Raw genomic sequence first — 18,806 nt, 5'->3', positions numbered from 1 at the left:
TTAATAAAATATATTTTAAACTTTGAATATTTTGAATATACAAATATTTTTACAATATATTTTTTAAAAGTAGTGTTATGAATTAATTTATTTTTCTTATAACTATAAATATAAGTTAGCATAAAATATTTTAATAAAGGTTTAATATAATATTTGATATTTAATTTTTTTTGTTTAATTTAGTATCTAAACTTGATAGTTTTTTTTTAATTTGGCATTTAAACTTGAGACTTTTTCTTAAGGTGGTACTTAAATTTTTTAAGGGTTCAATTTGTCACCTGAACTTGATTAATTTTCCTAATTTGGTACCTAATCTTGTTTTTGTTCGATTTGGTACTTGTCAAATGTTTTATAAATTACTCCAATATACTAACAATGTTATTTTTTATGAAGTAATAAACATAATCAATATATGACCGACATGTAACAAATAATATGATTTTTTTTGTATCTTATATGTTCAATTATTTTTTGTTTTATTTATTTATTTAATTATTTTATTAATTGAAAATAATGAATGTCTTTTAATTTGGGGTTTTAAAAAAATCTTTTCTTTTCTTATTTAATATTAATTCATTAAGCATAGCTCAATATCAATTCTTTTAACATGAATTTCCTTTAATACTGGTAATATTTTTGTAGTATAACAAAAAAAAATCATTAATTTGTATAATATTTACTAAATTTAGGTACTAAATTGAACCTAAAAAAAGGTTAGGTATCAAATTAGGAAAAAGTGTCAAGTTCATGTGCTAAATTAGATCTAAAAAAAGTTTAGGTACCAAATTAAGAAAAAAATGTTAAGTTCAAATACCGAATTGGGTCAAAAAAATATTTAGATACCTAATTAAAAAAATTATCAAATTTAGATATCAAATATTGTATTAAGCCTTTAATAACCAGAATTATGTTGTACATGGTCAAAATTACTAGTTTTGAATATGTTATTCCCCTTCCTTTCTTATAATTTAAAAAAAAAAAATTGTTCCTTTGCTCAAACCTTTTTCCTTAAATAATAGATGCAATTGAACCAATTTTAATATACGGGTATCTATTTTCCCACAATTTTAAAATTTATTTTTAAATTAAATAACTTAAATTACAGTTTTAAAGGAAATTTCAAATTTGATGAGTGTTTAGATTGAGAATTTAAGATTTTCACAAGGTTGTCTATTGAGTTTTAGTTCGATTTACATGAAAATTGTTACTAATGTAGAAATAACTTAAATTATAGTTTTAAAGGAAATTTTAAATTTGATGAGTGTTTAAATTGAGAAATGAAGATTTTTACAAAGTTGTCGATTGAGTCTTAGCTCGATTGACATGAAAATTGTTGCTAATGTAGAAGGAGGACGTAGTTACGAGTGCGCTGAAACACGTTATCCTCCTATTTATAGATTAGGGAGAGGCTACGAGTAGTTCTAAGTATTATGTAAAATAGAAGGGAGATTATAAGATTATGGAAAAACCAAATACCAATCATGCGTGATCGTTAACAAAAAGCTCAGCGATTATAACATTTCAATTAAATCTGCAAGAAATTGGAGCAGGAAAGAAGATGAAAATATAACATAAAATTTAGTGTTCTTCTTATTCATTCCTTTTTATACTTACGATTCTATTGTGGGATTCCTTGAAATGGTTAGAGTTATTGGGCAAAACAAAGCCTATCAAAGAACGAAGAATCTATGAATATTAATTAAAAAAGAAATGAGTCCATTGATGAATTCGTCAAAAATGATCATTTGATTATAGTCTGTAAAAAGGATTCTAAAGTTCATGATTACAGCAGCAGACAGCACTCCATTGTTCCATTACTACTTTATATCAATTTTTATTTTTTTTTATGATTTAGTAGACCAAAAATAGTGGCTTAAAGTTGATTGTTTAATCTTAAAAGTGTTTAATCTTAAAAGTGTGTGCACTCCCTCAATGAAAAAGGCATAATTTCATTAGAAGAAATAACAGTTTTATTCTTTACTTTGTAAAAATTAAAAATAAAATAGGTTACTCAAACTCTTCATATCTGACAATGGAATCCGAGTTGAAGCAACTTAAATTCTAAATGTCAAACTATACTATACTAAGAAATGTTCCTCTTAGAAGCAGCCATGGTTAAATTGAAACTGATATTGACCGAAATTGTTCATCAAAGTTCCACTAGTAGCCGTTGCTTCATCCCCAACCTCATGCAGGAGACCCTAAAATGCAAGATAACAGAGCATTTTTAAAAAGAAATCTGAAGTTTGTATTAAATCAGTTATAGTTCGTTGAATGATATCCTAAAGTTTGTGAATGGAATAGTACCCATAGGTCATCGCCTTCGTCTCCGGTTGAACATGCAAGTTTGGGAGTCTCAACAGTTTCGTCGTTACGTGCGAATCTGCCACGAATTCGAGGACGGGTGTCCGCTAGTGTTTTGCGGCATGCATACTATCACAGCAACATTCAAAACGAAGGAACAGAAAACCATTATTAGAGAACATAAAGAAAAGAGTAGGAATTTGTTCTCGGTAATCATCTAATGAAATTTCCATTCATTTGGTTAAAGCCAGAAGACAAAAACGGTTAAGAAACCTTAATTGTTTTGTTGAAGTTCCTCTGACTTCGCTTGGCTCTGTACTTTGAGATCCTCTCTTGTCGTTCTTCTGCGTTGTAACGTCCCACTTTGAACCCTGATTCCTCCATGAACGTGTTTTCCATTGCACAAGGGGTTGAAATTGACCTTTGGGTGTTATGAACGTTTCTCGTACTCTAAAAGCCAACCAATCAAACAAAAAGACAGATGAGATTCCTTTACATAGCAAATTATTACCAAATCAAGAAGAAAAAGAAAAAAAGAAGAGAGTAAAAAAAACAGGGACTATGTTATTTGGACTTAACATAAAGAATTCGATTTCATGGATATGTATTTGACTCGTTTATTGTCAAGGTGACAAAACAGATGAAACAAACCTCTAAATCACCAGTGCTGGATACCTTCCTCATTTGAGCAGTGAAAAAGCTGGTCTCAGGCAAGCTCGAGGCTTGACCTTGGAAACTCTGGGATTCCATGAGAGAATCAAAAGGAGGTTTGAACGAAAAATTAGACTTCCCTTCAAAACAATTGCTGCTGAAGCTTCTTTGTAAGTATTTTCCAGCATTCTCATGAACACCACCGTAAGCAGAATCGAAATCCACTCGACATTCTTCGTTTTTAACTTCCAAACGACTGGAGCCGCCGGGATTTTCAGAATGAGAACCAAATGACAGGGACGGGAACTGGGTGGTTTGACAAAGGCTGAGATTTTCAAGCTGGTTTGAAGGAAGCAAATCAGCAAGCAACTGGTCAGCAGGAGATGATTCATCAACAGGGTTTACCTGGTTGTCATCGTTGTTGGACAAAGCTTGAAGATTATAATCGAAGGATGAATCATAGAAAGGAAGATTGAAGAGCGAGTCATAATCGATGGTATCAGTAGAAACCATTTCTGGGATACAACGATTAAAGGAAGAGTTATCAGAAACAGAAAGATTGTAAGACATTTGAATGAAATTGGAAGTGGAAGAAGGCGACAGGCTCAGGTCCTGAGATTGTGACATAAGATGGAAGAAGAAGACAAAGAGCTTTTGCCCTTCAGACAGCATGTATATATAGTGATGATGTAGTCGTCTGGACAAATAGTCTGCAAGTACAACCATGATTGGCGAAAATAATTTTGTGTTTCAAACACTTGATTTCAGAATTAGATGCTCTGGTTCTTTTTTATAAATTTCTAAAACGTACGTCCTAAAATTATCATCCTTTTGGTAATTGAATTCATACACTTTTACATTGTGGAAATCACTTGTCTTCTAGAAACTGATCACAGTGGTTGGGCTTTACCAGTTCCTAAACTGAGTTTATTAAACTGTTTGGTTGGCGGGCCCTTTAGGCCCAATGGTCCTACAAATACATTAATTGAATAATGCAATCTCATTTGAGAGTATTTAGGTCAGATTTTATGAGAATTAAATTAAATTATAAAATGACATAAAATCAAAATTTATGCATAAAAAATACATTAAATAAAAATTTAAATATAATTTTAAAATTTATATTTTTCTACATATAATACCTAAACTATCCATAATTCCTCCAGTCTTCTAAATTGTTGCATTGAAGAGCATAACAAATTTTAGATTTAGCATTGTTACCTAATAAATCTCGTTTCTTAATTTCTTCCAATGGCCCAAACTTATCCAAAAGTTCAAACCCTAAACTCATAATTAATCTTAATTTTCGAACATTAAATAATTAAATAAGTGTCAAAATCACACCTATACTAATATTCATGTTCAAACATATTCCATATAATACCATAGAACACCAATGTCATAACTAACCATCATTATCATATGCAAAAGCGATATCAAATTTATGTTTATTGAATCTTAACTTAATTAATATTAATATTGTTATTAGTATAAAAAAAATGTAGTTTTAAACATGTCGAAATGTGTTCATTAATCTCTATACACTTCTTACATTTGAAATCTAGTATCCCTACTTTCATTTTCGGGAATATAGTCTTCTATTCGCTAGCGTTAATTTTAAAAAATATTCACTTTCTAGTCATATAAAAAAAACATTGAAAACATGTATTAGCGTTTTTTCTTAAAAATACCCAATTTAAATTGTCATGATGAATTTTGTTTCTATTGCAATAATATTTTTATGAAAAATTAACGTTAACATTTTGATTGAAATAGTTAACAATGTTAATTTTTTTAAAATTAACTATTGACATTATAAAAACAAAGAGACCAAATTATAATAAAATTAAAGTATATGGATTAAATCATGTATCAACATAATATAGGGATTGAAATTGAAATTTAATTATTATTTTATATCGATAAAAAGCGAGAACAAGACAAACCCAAAAGATCTATAGATTTCTAAGACTTTTAGAGCATTTATATATACTTGTTTGAAAATCTCGTGCTTTGCAAGAGGAAGAGGATGTCGTAACCTTTTTTTTTGAAAAAAACGGGAATCGACTTAGATTTTGGGAATGAAAATGAAGAATGGGAATGAAAATGAAGAATGGGAGTCGCCACCAATCTTCTTTGATGAGGTGTGATCTGATCACCTTAAATTAATCATTTTAATAAAAGTTAAGATTTACTAAAACGATAATTTTTGGTCTACGAAAATCAGAAAATGAGTTCGGGAGTCGGTTACACACGAGGAAGGATTAGCACCCTCGATATGCCCAAAATTGGTACCTAGTTGATTAATTAGTGTCTTGGTGTCAAAAGTTTGAAAACTTGAAAAAATTTAAAATACGATCCCTTTTCTATAAAAAAGTTTAAATGTTAAAGACCTTCTCGTCTCAAAATATGAAATGTCACGTCCAGTGAGTTAGGACACGACATCTTGAATTTTTGAGAGCGAGCTTGCCTTTTATATAAAACTTACGTATTTTAATTTGTTAGAAGGGTATTCGATTATTTAGAGTAAACGAGAAAAATCGAAACCCAGTAAGTTAGGGTACGTTTTCCCGAATTCTCAAACACCGAATATTGCCTTTGTTTTAAAACAAATTCTTATTTCGAGATGACAAAATGTCATGCCCGGTAAGTTAGGGCACAACACTTCGCGTCTTTGAGAATAAACATTTTTAAAACTCGTATAGCGATTTAAAAGAGTGCCCCGTTATTTAGGTTAAATGAGAAAAAATCGAAACCCAGTAAGTTAGGGCACGATTATTTCGAATTACCAAATACGAAATATCACTTTTATGGAAGAATTATTTTAAGGCATTGTGTAAAAACATAATGTGATTTATAATAATATATAGAAGCAGATTATGATATTAATAATAACGTGTAATAATGAATGACAATAACAAGCAATTATAAAAAGATGACATAAAAGCAAGGTTAGTAATATGTAAATATAAATTAATGCGTGAGGGAAGTGAAATGGTCGACCACGCAAGCAAATAGGTAAATAAATAAATAATGGCAAAATAAAATGACAATTATAGCGATGATAACGATATAAAAGTATATGCATATGTGTATTAAGGTACATACGTAGTAATGAGAAATATATAAAGGAAATATATATATAATAATAGTACAATATTAAAAGATACATATGTATAGTATATATAAAAATGTATACGTAATAAAATTACATAGTATATATATGTTAGTAATAATAATTATGATGATACAAATAATGAATGATTTAAGGTTTGAAAGAATTTACAAAGGTATAAATAAATAGGTGACGAAACGATAATAATGAGGATAATGATATATATAAGTGACATAAGTACGCTAAAATACGTATATATATATATTTTAAATTAGTTAGTATAAAAACAATAGCGTATGGTAATTACATATAAAAAGGTTATAGTAATAAAAGTAATAATGCCATAGTGATAATAATGAAAGGTATAATAGTAATTATAGTAAAATTACAAAAATAATGATAATAATAATAAAAACATTACATAAATATGTGGAAAATAAATATATGATAATATCAAATGTATATACATAACATGTACGTGTAATACAAAACAAAATATACACATAATATATTAAAACATATACATGACATACAAAATATACATGATAGAACATAATATGATATTTACAATATATAAAAACTATAACAAAATGATATACACGATATAATATTAATTTACATGGGCATAATATGAAGTATAATATACAAATATATATTAAAAGTATGTATATATGACACAAATGTATTAACAAAACAATAATATCAAAAACTAATAATAATATATAAATGTATACGTATATATGTTAAAGATATATAATACATATATTAATATTAATAATAAATATAGAGGTAAGAATAGACATAACAAAATGTACATAATAGAGTATTTGAATATGTATACATAAAACATATATTAGGAACAATAATAATATATAAAACAACTATAAAATATATATATGTAATATTAATTTAAAAAAAATGTCTAAATAATAATAAAATATGCTAAGAATAATAATACAAGAATGGTAAAATAGAATAATGAATAATATTAAAATAATAAAGAGTAAAAATAATATAGAAACAGTAATAAATATGAAAAAGGGACTAAATTCGAAACAAATATTAAGTTTTGGGGCTGATTTTAAAATAAATATGAAAGAAGGGACCCCTTTGAATGCTCACGCGACTGCAGAGGATCAAAAGGGTAATTTACCCGAACCCTTAAAACGACGTCGCAGGAGGGAGGATTAAATCACAAAACGTGATGAATTTTGAGGCCAATTTGAAAGAAATAAAAAGCTAATTGCAAAACGTGCGAAAAGCGGAAGGACCGCGCGCTCAATTAGACCATCATACGAAAATGCGCGGATCCTGAGGCGGGTCAGAGCCGGGTCTCGGGTTAGGGTAGCTAAACGACGTCGTTTTGGACTGTGGGAGTAAGGCCCAAAATGGCGTCGTTTCTAAATGCCTATAAAAGCTAAAATTTTTCTAAAAAATTTCATTTTTACACCATTCTTAAAAAAAAAAAAACTGAGAGCTCCTCTCTGCTCTCCGGTTAGAGGGGAATCAGGGCCTCAACCGCCACTGTGCCGTCCGCCGTGACTTTTTTTTTTATATTTTATATGTATCTATAGTATGTATATATATATGTTAATACCTGTCATATTCGAAAAAAAAATGAAACAAGAACATGAAAATAATAAAACTATCACCTTAGATTTCAAACTTTGCTCCTGTGTTGAACTGTTTTTCTTTGCTTTTTGATATTGCTAGAGTTTTTAGCTTCTTTGCTTGTGTTTAAAAACCTAAGATTATTTTTTCATTACACCAAAGGCCGAATGTTACAATGGTTTTTGGATTTGGCTTTTAAATAGCCATTACATTTCCCTTTTTTTTAATATCTGTCTTTTCTTTATTAATTTTTGCAGGTGTTTGTGGCGTGGATTCGATCTGTCGGTAGGAGCAGAGGCGGTGGTGGATGGGACAGGGGCAAGTGGCTGAACGGCTAGGGTTTTAGGTTTTCCTTTATTTTTCTTTAATGTATTGGGCTAGGGTTTCCTTTGAAATTGGGTTTTGGGTAGGTTATTTTGATTTTAGGCTTAGTGGGTTCAGTGGGTTTTAGGCTAAGGGCCAAACGGGCTTGTACAGAGGATAGATTTTTTTTTTATCAACCATACTTCCTTTTTAGTTATATTTATGGTTTCAAAATATAGTATTAATTATTTCAAAAAAGAGAAAAAAGTAGAAATCTGTCATGTAAGGAATGTTTTATATTATAAAAATTGAAGTAGTAAATTATATAAAAATTTTAAATATAGAAAATAAATTTTAAATGGTATAAAGATTAAAATTGAAATTTAACTCCTATAGAAAAAGAGATGAAACGGTAGTAAAAGAACACGTGTCATGTAAGGCCTTACATATTAGAGCCTTTTATATAGCAAAAAAATTGAAAACATACCCTCCAGTTGAGCCGAGAAGGAACCCATATCAACAAAAGAAAAAGCCAGTGATCCACGTGTCGAAAAATAAAACCCTGGACATTATTTTAATATATATAAGTATAGATAATGATATTAACTATTAACATTATAAAAATATAGAGGAGGGATTAAAATTGGAATTTAACACTTTCCCATGCTGTGAAAGAAAAAGATCATGGCAATTTCCATGACGAATGCTAGTACACGTGTCGCATGGCAAATGCCATGGACACCCTTTTAGATTCTGCTCTTTAATTAAAGCTACGATATGAGTAATTAGAGAAGGGTTAATACTTGCAAACCACCGAAGAGTTCAGGCTTGCCAGTCCCAGAATTAAAGCTGTCTTGCATATCATGAGGGAAAAAACATGTTCTACAAAGCGGACATGTTTTCTGATCATATCCCATCCGACGCTCCAAACAACTCTGGTGGAAAACAAGTCTGACAGTCCGTCAACCGCCTGATCTCATATCGCCTTTCGAAATCGTACAAACAAAAGGCGCAGTTGTCTGGGGGATGGACGAGGCCAGAGAACTTGACGACGGGTAGGAATTCACTGATGAGGAGATGTGATACGGGGACGCGGCGACGCGTGGGAAACGATGAGGCGGAGATGGAAGAGTCGTGTTGGTGGGTTACGGGAGTGTCAATGCCGGGTTGGAGGAAATCTGGGAGACCCAAACAGAGGAAGAGAGTGGAAATGAAATCGCGAATGTAAACAATAAGAGAAAGTGCGTGGAAGAGTGATCTTGGAAGAAGATGATGTAGGTAACAGACAGGGAAAACGAAACCCATTGTTTCTCTGTTTGTGTAATAGAGAAACACAAATACGATGAGATATGGAGTGTTTATACATATATTTCATATAGAGAAAGCAGTATACATTGCACCCAACTATCGGTGAGTACTGTACTGGATTAGGTATAATGAATAAATGAAACATATCGACATTAAATCCTGTCATGTTGTATGTTTTTTTAACATATGTTATGTTTTATGTTAAAATATTTAATTGGGTAAGATTTTTAATTGGAATATTTATTATATATCCAGAGCAGAGAATAGGAAGTTGATAGACTTTGCTAAGATGATTCATTCGAAAAATCAAAAATCAAGGTTTGCAAATGTTTTGAAGAACCCGTTTGGGAGTTAAGCCAGTTGACATAATTTATTTCTTATAATTTTCTATTTTTCTCACCAAAAAAAATGTTTAACTGTTAAAAGTTTTCAAGAATTTTTAACAAGGTGTGTATTTTATTATTAAAGTAATTTTTTTAAGGTAAACTATTAAAATAATCTCTTTTATTTTTCTCGAGTTATATTTTAGTTACTTATGTTTGAAATGTTACGTTTTAGTCACTTACGTTAGTCACTGATTATTAATTGTTGTTAACGGTGTAATGGTAAATTGACGTGGAGAGTTAAATCATCATTTCAAACAAAAATTGTAATTTAAATTATACAATTGGTCCCTATATTTTTTTGTTTTGAGCAATTTAATTTTTTTATTTTATGTTAAAAGAGATGAAAAAAAAGAAGAAAATAGAAGGAGAAGCAGAAGAGAATGGAAAATAAAAGAAAAGTTAAAATAATATAAAAGGAAAAAATTGTTCAAAACGAAAAAAATATGGGGACCAATTATATAATTTAACCTAAATTTATTGTTTAAAATGATGATTTAACATGTCAGATCAGTCTACTGTTGCACCGTTAACAACAATTAACAACTTAGTGACTAAAATGTTACAACACGTTAACATAAGTGACTAAAATGTAACATTTTAAATATAAGTGACTAAAATGTAACTTAAGGGAAACAAAAGTAATTATTTTAGTAATTTACCCCTTTTTTTATAATGTATCGGATATAAATTAGTGTTGTCAATTCTGTTTATTTCATAAAAAATTATGTTTGTTACTAATTTTACTTATTTATTTTTGCCTTGATCATTTTTATTTAATAAATAAAAATATAATATAATAGTCTAGTTAATAATTTTAAATTTGTTTTTTGGTAACAGGAAAAAAGGTCAACAAAGACCAAGCATCTTAGCTAATATTAATAGACTGCGATGCAGCAGAGTCCTGATGCATATAAAATATATCTATGATTCTATACTCTTATGAAAATATATTTGTATGCTTATATAATATATTTTATTTAAAAATTAAAAATACAAATAAAATTAAAGAATAGTACACTAAAACATATCACTACATATACATATAAATAATGCAATAAAAATAATACATCACTCATTACTGACAATCTTGATATAAATTTTATTACAGTTATTTTTTTATTTTTTAAGGTATACATCAGAGCAATATCAGTAATTAATTTTTCGCATTCTATAAGTCTATTAAGAGAATAGATGTTGATCACGAGTTTTAAAACTATTTTATACTTAAGATGAAGATTGATCTCGACTAATGATTAAGGAGTCAATAAAATTATTATTATTTGATAACAGTGAAAAATACGAATTATTGAAATGTTGGAAGAATATTTTATTGGGGCGGCACAAGAAGGGAAAAGGAACCCAAAAGAAAAGGGCTTCTCTTAGGTTATCAATGACAGATTCCAATTTTCTTTAGCAAAGTCAATGAAATAGGGTCCATGGCAAGTGGAAGTGTTTTTTTTTTTTTGGGGGGGGGGTGGTGGGAGGTATAGGGTAATGGGTATAGGGCGGTCTCGTTCCTCGATCACACATCAAATGCCCTAATCCAATGGTTTCCCACAAAGTCTTTTCCATCCAATCCAATCCATTTCAATTCTCTCCCAATCCCTCAGTACTGCTTCTTCAGTCACTTTTTATTCCTCTTCTTGTAATTAAACATATATGTTAATAAAAATCAGAACATTTGGGGATCCATTCAACATGGGTAGAGGAGGGGGTGCCAAACCATGCAGCACTTGGCATATGCTTCTTGCCAATACTACGCTGAAAATATGCCTTATACCAGCCAACACAACCCTTGTCCCACCCAATACCTCACTTGATCGAGAAGGGAAACTCCAACTCAAAGCTCACGACTGATAGATCACATTTCAATCAAAATTATATAAATATCAACATAATAACCCAAACTCGTTCCACTTACTCTTTACTTTTAGTTTTTGTCCTGTTGTGTTTTGAAGCTGTTTTTATTATGTTTTAACATCTCATTATCAGAAGTTGGCTACGAGAAATCCATCTGAGTATCAAAACATGTCTAAAATGTGACTGTCAGAATTTGTCTCTGCTACAAAACAAAAACAATAGAAAATGAAGAAGGGATTTTGTAAATTGACATGTGAGAGCATGTTGATCATTGGCGATAGGACTCTGACGAGTGACGTACGTCCACCACATGCCATTGGATTGGGAAGTTAAACAAACATTAATAGCTTTACTATTTTCTTTCATATTTCTAAATGCTATAAGTCGTGCTATACCTATGGTTATACATGTAGTACATTATTCTAAAAAAATAGCACTTGTGTTTTAACCAGAAAGCTATAAAGAAAGAGAAATGTGCTTCAATGGTAAATATATAATTAAATGCAACAGAGCATCTAATTCCCGTGATTTTCCACAGCCGAACACTGTTGTTGCTGTGGACTGGATGAAACGTGGTTAACAGATAAGTTGTTTGCTTCACAACACTTTCTTCTGCACAATGCATGCTTCACTCTATACCCACGTTTCCTTTGTGTACCAAAAAACCTACGAGATTCCTGAATTATATATACATGGAATTGTCCTTACGACCATGAAAAGCACTAAGTTCATGGGGGATCGTGTGCAGGCCGATACTTGAATTGGGATCCAACATTATGACTTTTTGAGGGATTGATGCAAGCCAACCATCACCATCTACTCTCTTTACCAATGGAAGAATCAAACACTAAATAAAATAAGGGAAGAGAGCGAGAATCCCACATCGAGGAAAAGAAAAAATTGTGTGTAGTTTATATATCTGGGTTCCCACTATACCAACCACGAGCTTGGTGAGATTCGAGTTAAGGCCAGGATTGCAGTGGTGGGTTACAACCTTAATCTACAGTCAACCCAATTTGGTCAATGGTTCGAATCCTGGTTAACAATTTTTTCCCTTTGATGCTAAGATGAGTCTAGTTGGTGGGACATGTGAAGAGATAAAACTGTTAATAACTGCCGAGTTTGTATTATGTTTATATTTATTTTATTTTATTTTATTTTATGTTTATATTTATTTTATTTTTACGAGTTTTAAAGGTATTAATATTGTATCAATTAGGTCATTCTTCCAACTTAATTATTAGTGTGAGGATCAAACAAAAATTACCAAAATTAATAGATCCAACAAAAAGGATCCCAACCGAGAAAAACAATAGGAACAAAGCCTGAAACAAACACAGAACAGAAGCTACAAAGCAGAAGACACGACACACCAAACTCAAACCGAAAAAAGCCATTATCACAAATACAGAAAAAATATTCAACACCTTAAACCACAAAATAAACCAGACGACCTCCTCTGAAAATTCACGTGCACCTCTACTTCCACTAATCTCCATTCCCCAAGGTGGCAAACTTTCTACTCGATCCACCCTACCCAAGGGTTGAACTATAAACCCTAGCAAGTTATACTGGCTATCTAAACTCCTTTAACTCTTTTTATAATTTTGTGTTCGATGCATTTATTATACACACACATGTACGTGTGTGTATAGTACAAATATTAAAGGCATAATCTTTTAAATGTATAAAAAATTTAATTCAAACATTTGTGCGATATATTTATATAACTCAAGAGTTCAAGTCCAGATAAAATCTCGAGATGGAAGGAAAATAGCAGGGCAGGTCGGTGCTAAAATGGGGATCCAGCATCATGGCTTTTTTGAGGGTTTGATCCAAACAAGCCATTACCTACCTTCTACTCTCTTTAACAATGTAAGAATCAAACACTAAATAAGTGAAGAGAAAGAATCCCACATCAAGAAATTAGTAAAAGTAGTTAGTATCCAATCTCCAACTCAGCTCATTGCCGAGCTTGGTAACGTAAGCTCGTAGCCCAAGTGGCTTCTCAGGTCCGTTGTGAAGTGCTTCTGGTTTGCCCGTTCCCAACAATGACTGAGCTGCGAGATTTGTTAATTATTATTACTAAAATTAAGTGGATAGTTTTACGTTTTGGAAGTTTAGATTCAAGCGTCACATAAATCATAATCATTGAAGGATTTCATTCTATCATTTAGATTTTATGCATTTCAATATGAGATTAAAGAGACATTTATACATCCATTCATTACTATAAACAAAATTTAGGTTAATACGGGCTTAAAACAATTATGATTTAAAGGTACTAGAATTGAGCATCTAAGTTACTTTTCAAATTTATTATTTGTATAGGATAATATTTGATGCACCATTCGTGCATGAGTTTCATGTATTATTAATGAATAATAATATGGTATATTATCACTAAATAAAACAACAAAGAGATAATAACAAAATATTACTTTATACTTTAACAAAATTTTTAATGTGGTACTTGTAGCTTTAATTTGTTTGATTTGGTATCAATACTTTTGTTCCGTCTACTCTTTTAGTAGATCAATCTAACAGTGTTAGTTTTTGACTGAAATAGACACGTGGAATAATTTAAAAGCACCATATAACATCGTGAGACTATAGAGAAAAACTGAAAGAATAGAAAAAAAGAATTTGAATCACATATTTAATTATGTAAGTCTTTAAAAAAATATTGATGTCATTGTGTCAAAATATAAGAAATTTTATGATTTATAAATAAATACTAATAGTTTTATTTAAATATAATTAAATAATAATTACTTATAAGTACTAAAACGTATTTAGGAACTTAAACCTGAAACCTCTAAATTATTAATATTTATTTATGATAATTATAATTAATTAATATTTATTTATAAGTATGGTCGATTTTTTTTATTCAATGATAAAAGAGCTCATGTTTTTATTTACCTCAAATATTATTCTTATTTTAATTAACCTCTCTGCAAAGAAATAGTGGGGGAAATCGGGAAAGGCAAAAACACAAAGAAAAACAAGGAACGAACCTTTCAACAGTTGAAGTCGTTAGTTACGAAGTCTTATTCCTCGAACCAACAGTTAAAAGCTTAAAAAAAGAACACACAAAGTCTTGGAGTTTCTTTTGAAGTCTTTGTTTGATCTCTTTAGATCTGCTTGTTAAATTTTCTTTATTGAAGAGAACAAGGGAAAATGCGTAGCCGGGGATCGAGTAACCGTCTTCCTAACTCCGGTGGCTTCGGTTTTCATTCTCGAATTTCGGCTTTGGTTCTCTCCATGTTCGCTACCATGGCCACCATTTACGTTGCCGCCCGGTTTTTTCTCTTTCCTTTTTCCTTTCGGAGTCATTCAAGTTATATGTATATGCAACTTACTTTTTTCTGGGTTTACTTGTGAATGTAGCATGTGGCAAGACGCTGAGAGCAGAGTATATTTAATTCAACAACTTCACACAACAACTGCTCTGGTAATTTTCTTTTTCTCTTTTAAATTTTCTCTATTGATACTTGGATCCACTATCAAGCTTGATGTTTTAGCATGAAATTCATTGCTCTGATAATGTTCATGTTTGAGGAGTTGGAAAATGATCTCTTTCCTGGAAAAATCTGTTAAATCGCAATGCCATTTAATTGTTAAAAACTGTATTTCAGGGAAATTCTGCTATATCTGTTGATAATAAGCTAAAAGTTGAAGCCTGCAGGTAACCATTTTGCTTTTGCAATTACAGCACGGCACATTGTTCTGCTTCTATTTCTTTGGGAATTCGAGTCTAATCCAATAAAGCTTGACATTCCAGGGAACAAGTGCATAAGTTATCAGCCCTTGAGATGGATTTATCTGCTGCAAGACAGGAAGGGTTTGTTTCAAAGGAGCGATCGGAGAACGGCAGTACACATTCTAAGAAAAGGCTATTAGCTGTTATAGGTATCATCACAACATTCGGTCGAAAGAAAAACCGAGACGCAATTCGGAAAGCATGGATGGGATCAGGTAATGCCCTTCCTTTCTCTTGGCAAGTTACTTGTGGTATTTTAAGCAAATATGCTTTGCATTGCAAGAGTTTCTGTCACTTGGGCATAGTCACATGTACCGGTAGTAAGTTAAAAGCTGAGATTTGCTTCTGTTAATCTATGAAACCACACGACAGATTAATACTATTGTGTTGTAAGTTTAGATGGCTTGGCATCAATAGCAATAAATGTGCTGAAATTAGGATGAAAATTTGAGCAACATTAATCTAAACTTAGATGGATATTGAAATAATGCTTTGATTGTTTACTAATGTTGATGGATATTTGCATTCCATTTACTATGTGTAGGCGCAGCTTTGAGAAAACTAGAAGAGAAAGGAATCGTTGTACGGTTCGTGATAGGAAGAAGGTCTCTAACTGATTTATCCATGCTTCTGAAGTTTTTTCTTTTTCCATTTTTCTCATTGAAATTTATATTACTTGCAGTGCGAATCGCAGAGATAGTTTAGACAGGGAGATTGACAATGAACACAGGCAGACTGATGACATCATTGTTCTGGTATACTAATCAGCTAGCTGAAGCTGCTTCATTGCATACCTAGTGAAGTTTTTACGTTAATCAACATGCTCCTATGGAATCAATCTTGGAGTGGTGAATATTCATTTCGGTCTTTATGTCTCAACAGAATCAAGTGGAGGCACCCGAGGAATGTTCAAACAAGATAAAATTTTTCTTTGTTCATGCTGTGGAGAGCTGGGATGCAGAGTTCTATGTTAAGGTCAATGATGATGTTTATGTTAATATTGGTATGTGATTTTTAATCTTATTACTTCATTTTCAATGACGTTTTAAGTTTAGTCATAAATTTGAAGAATTCATGCCGAAAATATGACTTTCAGTGATGAGCAACAAAATTTTTGAACCGCAAAATAGGCCTGCTATGGTTTGCAGTCTTTACTGATATTGATAGCTGGTCCTTTGATTGTTTTACAGATACACTAGGTGCAACACTCTCTGCTCATTCAGATAAGCCTCGTGTTTATATGGGGTGTATGAAATCCGGACAAGTTTTCTCCGAACCGTGAGTGTAGTCGGATTGTTTTTGTTAAGGCGATAACTTACGTAGGATATAGTGATCACCGCAGATTCACGAGCCCTTACACTGACGTTCTTTAACATTTATAGGACTCACAAATGGTATGAACCTGACTGGTGGAAATTCGGCGATGCAAAATCGTGAGTAACAGAATCTTTTTGCTCTAGTATATGTCGTGGAAATTTAGTAATGATTGGATAGTCTTGGATAGAACAGCATACATGTTCAAATTCTGGGTTTTTCGAACAATATATACAACCGAGGATCAATGCTTAGTGTTACATGCAATCTTCATATATTAAGTTTTCCATTTGCGCCTTAGAATTCTTGTGTTGGGTGCAGATACTTTCGGCATGCTTCAGGAGAAATATATGCCATTTCAAGTGCTTTAGCGCAGTTTATCTCGATTAATAGGTAATTCTCAATGCCTCCTTGCCGTCTAGATCGCATCGAGTCAACCATAGTTTTCCTCTTCTTGCAGGTCTATTCTTCGAATATATGCCCATGATGATGTGAGTGCAGGCTCTTGGTTTATCGGACTCGATGTTAAGCATGTCGATGAGAGGAAATTTTGCTGCTCGCCCTCGTCTACAGGTTGATCTTCATCTCTTTCCTGATCCTAGGCACTGGTGGCTGAGATGATTGACTGGTTAAGATGAACTGAAACAATACAACTCACACATTCATATATTTGTTCTTTATTTGTGTTGACGGAATGCTTCTTTATATTCGGGTGCACCATGTTGGTAAAGTCTTTTCCTTTATGTCTCAGGTTCGATATGCACAGCCATCTGATTGAACTTACCGGATCATTGGCAAATATAGAAAGGTCATTCTTGTTCTGCAGCATTGCTTATGATGTTTCAGTACCAACTCCGAGCTCAAAAACATTGGTCCCCCACCCCGGGGCATGGTACCAGTTGCATCCGGAATCTGGAATTGTGGAATCATTGACATTGAAGATATGAGTCGGAATGGATTCTATTAATTCGAACTTGGTTCTTCTATGTTCCGAACAGCTGCACTTTTAGGACAACATAGTCATCATTTTTTAAGGCACAGCAGTTTTAATATCATTGCTGATGTATCATAGTCTGTATAATTGATTCCAAGTTGATAAAATTTCAAGCATTTCAGCTCAAGTGAAGAGTTGTAAGACTGAAATACTCTTATCAAATATATACTCGTTTAGTCTTGTTTGTACATTTTTTGTTGTGGAGTAGGGTGGGAGATATTTTTCTAGAAATGTGAAATGGGTTTGGATATTTAAATTATATAAGTCCTTTGTAACGAAGAAGAGTAAGGTGGTGAGTATGTTTTTCTTGAACTGGTACCAATAGGATATTTGAATTGTAGATGGTATTTATATCAATCTGTTATTTAAATTGTAAAATTTAACTAGATTTAAACTCGAATTATTTATTTAAATTGACTTAAATAATTTAATTAATTCAATTCTTTTTTTAAATCAAAATAAATTTTATTCCTCCTCAAATAAAAAAAAGTACACGTTTGATTGGGACTGCCAAAATATTAAACCAAACCCACTAAAATATTAGGACAAGATTTCATCATTTTGCTTTTTTATTTATTTATGATTTTACGTTTCTTTCTCTTTAATATTATTATTTTCACTTTTTCCATTCAGCATTATTTCTACTTACCTGACAAATAATTATTTTGTCACTACAATGGCATCCTATTATTTCTCTACCCTTTCCATTTCCTTATATTTATTGTTTTAAAGAAAAAAGATATTTGTTATTTGTCTCTTTTTTCATGCCCAAAATAGGGTTTTCATTAGCTAAGAAATGTTATATAAATTCAATTCAGATGGTACCCCACAGAGTTTTGTGTATAACTATGATACACAAATACATACTGCCATGTGAAAGTAGCAGTTAGATTTAATTTAATTTAAATTCCAACATTTTTGTTGTTGCTTAAAGTATAATATGATATTAAATTTACCTTGAAGTCAAAGGTAAACAAACCCCAAATAGAAGTAATTGTGAATGTGGTGGGGGTGGGGGAGAGAATAATCCCCATAAATAACCACCAAAAATCTCACATGGGACTCACTGCCAACTCAACTACACTCCTGCCTCATTCAGCAACAAAAGACAATCAATTCCCACCAACTCATGCCTCATGTCATGTGTCACGGACCTTGTAACGTGTTAACTCTTTTTTAGTACCATAAATTTAC

The 18,806-nt window shown here is 31.5% G+C and overlaps 3 protein-coding genes and 1 long non-coding RNA gene across 8 annotated transcripts; 2 read left to right on the top strand and 2 right to left on the bottom strand.

Moving 5' to 3' along the window:
• Window positions 1-1,933: 1,933 nt before the first annotated feature.
• On the bottom strand, window positions 1,934-7,940 carry LOC107896473 (zinc finger protein CONSTANS-LIKE 4). 2 transcript variants are annotated; one of them, XM_016821653.2, is made up of 5 exons: window positions 7,723-7,940; window positions 2,956-3,470; window positions 2,578-2,754; window positions 2,308-2,433; window positions 1,934-2,201 (listed from the first exon to the last, which is right to left on the bottom strand). In XM_016821653.2, the coding sequence occupies exons 2-5, from the start codon at window positions 3,466-3,468 to the stop codon at window positions 2,100-2,102; spliced, it is 918 nt and encodes a 305-aa protein (XP_016677142.1). In that variant the 5' UTR covers window positions 3,469-3,470; window positions 7,723-7,940; the 3' UTR covers window positions 1,934-2,099. The 2 variants fall into 2 exon arrangements, with proteins under 2 accessions (XP_016677142.1, XP_016677141.1); XM_016821652.2 differs by lacking the exon at window positions 7,723-7,940 and having other exon boundaries at window positions 2,956-4,690.
• LOC107896474 (uncharacterized) lies at window positions 7,319-8,201 on the top strand. The gene is made up of 2 exons (XR_001683762.2): window positions 7,319-7,643; window positions 7,939-8,201. It is a non-coding gene; the product is annotated as an uncharacterized lncRNA (long non-coding RNA).
• Window positions 8,202-8,890: 689 nt separating this feature from the next.
• LOC107895458 (brassinosteroid-responsive RING protein 1) lies at window positions 8,891-9,289 on the bottom strand. Its single transcript, XM_016820735.1, has one exon. It carries the CDS (start codon window positions 9,287-9,289, stop codon window positions 8,891-8,893), a length of 399 nt encoding a protein of 132 aa, XP_016676224.1.
• A 5,208-nt stretch (window positions 9,290-14,497) lies between these two features.
• Window positions 14,498-17,800, top strand: LOC107896470 (hydroxyproline O-galactosyltransferase HPGT1). Of its 4 annotated transcripts, none has more exons than XR_005901330.1 (12): window positions 14,498-14,843; window positions 14,932-14,995; window positions 15,180-15,229; window positions 15,326-15,519; window positions 15,849-15,909; window positions 15,987-16,059; window positions 16,187-16,307; window positions 16,495-16,582; window positions 16,687-16,737; window positions 16,940-17,011; window positions 17,079-17,246; window positions 17,370-17,500. XR_005901330.1 is itself a non-coding variant. In XM_016821649.2 (12 exons), exons 1-12 carry the CDS (start codon window positions 14,722-14,724, stop codon window positions 17,390-17,392), a joined length of 1,032 nt encoding a protein of 343 aa, XP_016677138.1. In that variant the 5' UTR covers window positions 14,499-14,721; the 3' UTR covers window positions 17,393-17,800. The 4 variants fall into 4 exon arrangements, 2 of the variants coding, with proteins under 2 accessions (XP_040932971.1, XP_016677138.1); XR_005901331.1 differs by having other exon boundaries at window positions 17,062-17,191; window positions 17,370-17,405; XM_016821649.2 differs by having other exon boundaries at window positions 14,499-14,843; window positions 17,079-17,191; window positions 17,370-17,800.
• The last annotated feature ends 1,006 nt before the right edge of the window (window positions 17,801-18,806 follow it).

The sequence above is a fragment of the Gossypium hirsutum genome, chromosome A09 (assembly GCF_007990345.1).
Source record: "Gossypium hirsutum isolate 1008001.06 chromosome A09, Gossypium_hirsutum_v2.1, whole genome shotgun sequence".
Lineage (NCBI taxonomy): Eukaryota > Viridiplantae > Streptophyta > Magnoliopsida > Malvales > Malvaceae > Gossypium > Gossypium hirsutum.
The sequence above is the reverse complement of the archived record's forward strand: the minus strand, read 5'-3'. Positions and strand labels throughout refer to the sequence as shown.

Bases quoted from the DNA above. Each gene is read 5' to 3' on its own strand.
- LOC107896473 (XM_016821652.2), bottom strand. From the start codon at position 3,681: ATGGTTGTACTTGCAGACTATTTGTCCAGACGACTACATCATCACTAT. The intron at 2,755-2,955 runs GTTTGTTTCATC...GTTGGCTTTTAG, and splicing joins CCAGCACTGGTGATTTAGAG to AGTACGAGAAACGTTCATAA. The intron at 2,434-2,577 runs GTTTCTTAACCG...TTGCTGTGATAG, and splicing joins ACTTCAACAAAACAATTAAG to TATGCATGCCGCAAAACACT.
- LOC107895458 (XM_016820735.1), bottom strand. From the start codon at position 9,289: ATGGGTTTCGTTTTCCCTGTCTGTTACCTACATCATCTTCTTCCAAGA.
- LOC107896470 (XM_016821649.2), top strand. From the start codon at position 14,722: ATGCGTAGCCGGGGATCGAGTAACCGTCTTCCTAACTCCGGTGGCTTC. The intron at 16,308-16,494 runs GTATGTGATTTT...ATTGTTTTACAG, and splicing joins TGATGTTTATGTTAATATTG to ATACACTAGGTGCAACACTC. The intron at 17,192-17,369 runs GTTGATCTTCAT...TTTATGTCTCAG, and splicing joins CTGCTCGCCCTCGTCTACAG to GTTCGATATGCACAGCCATC.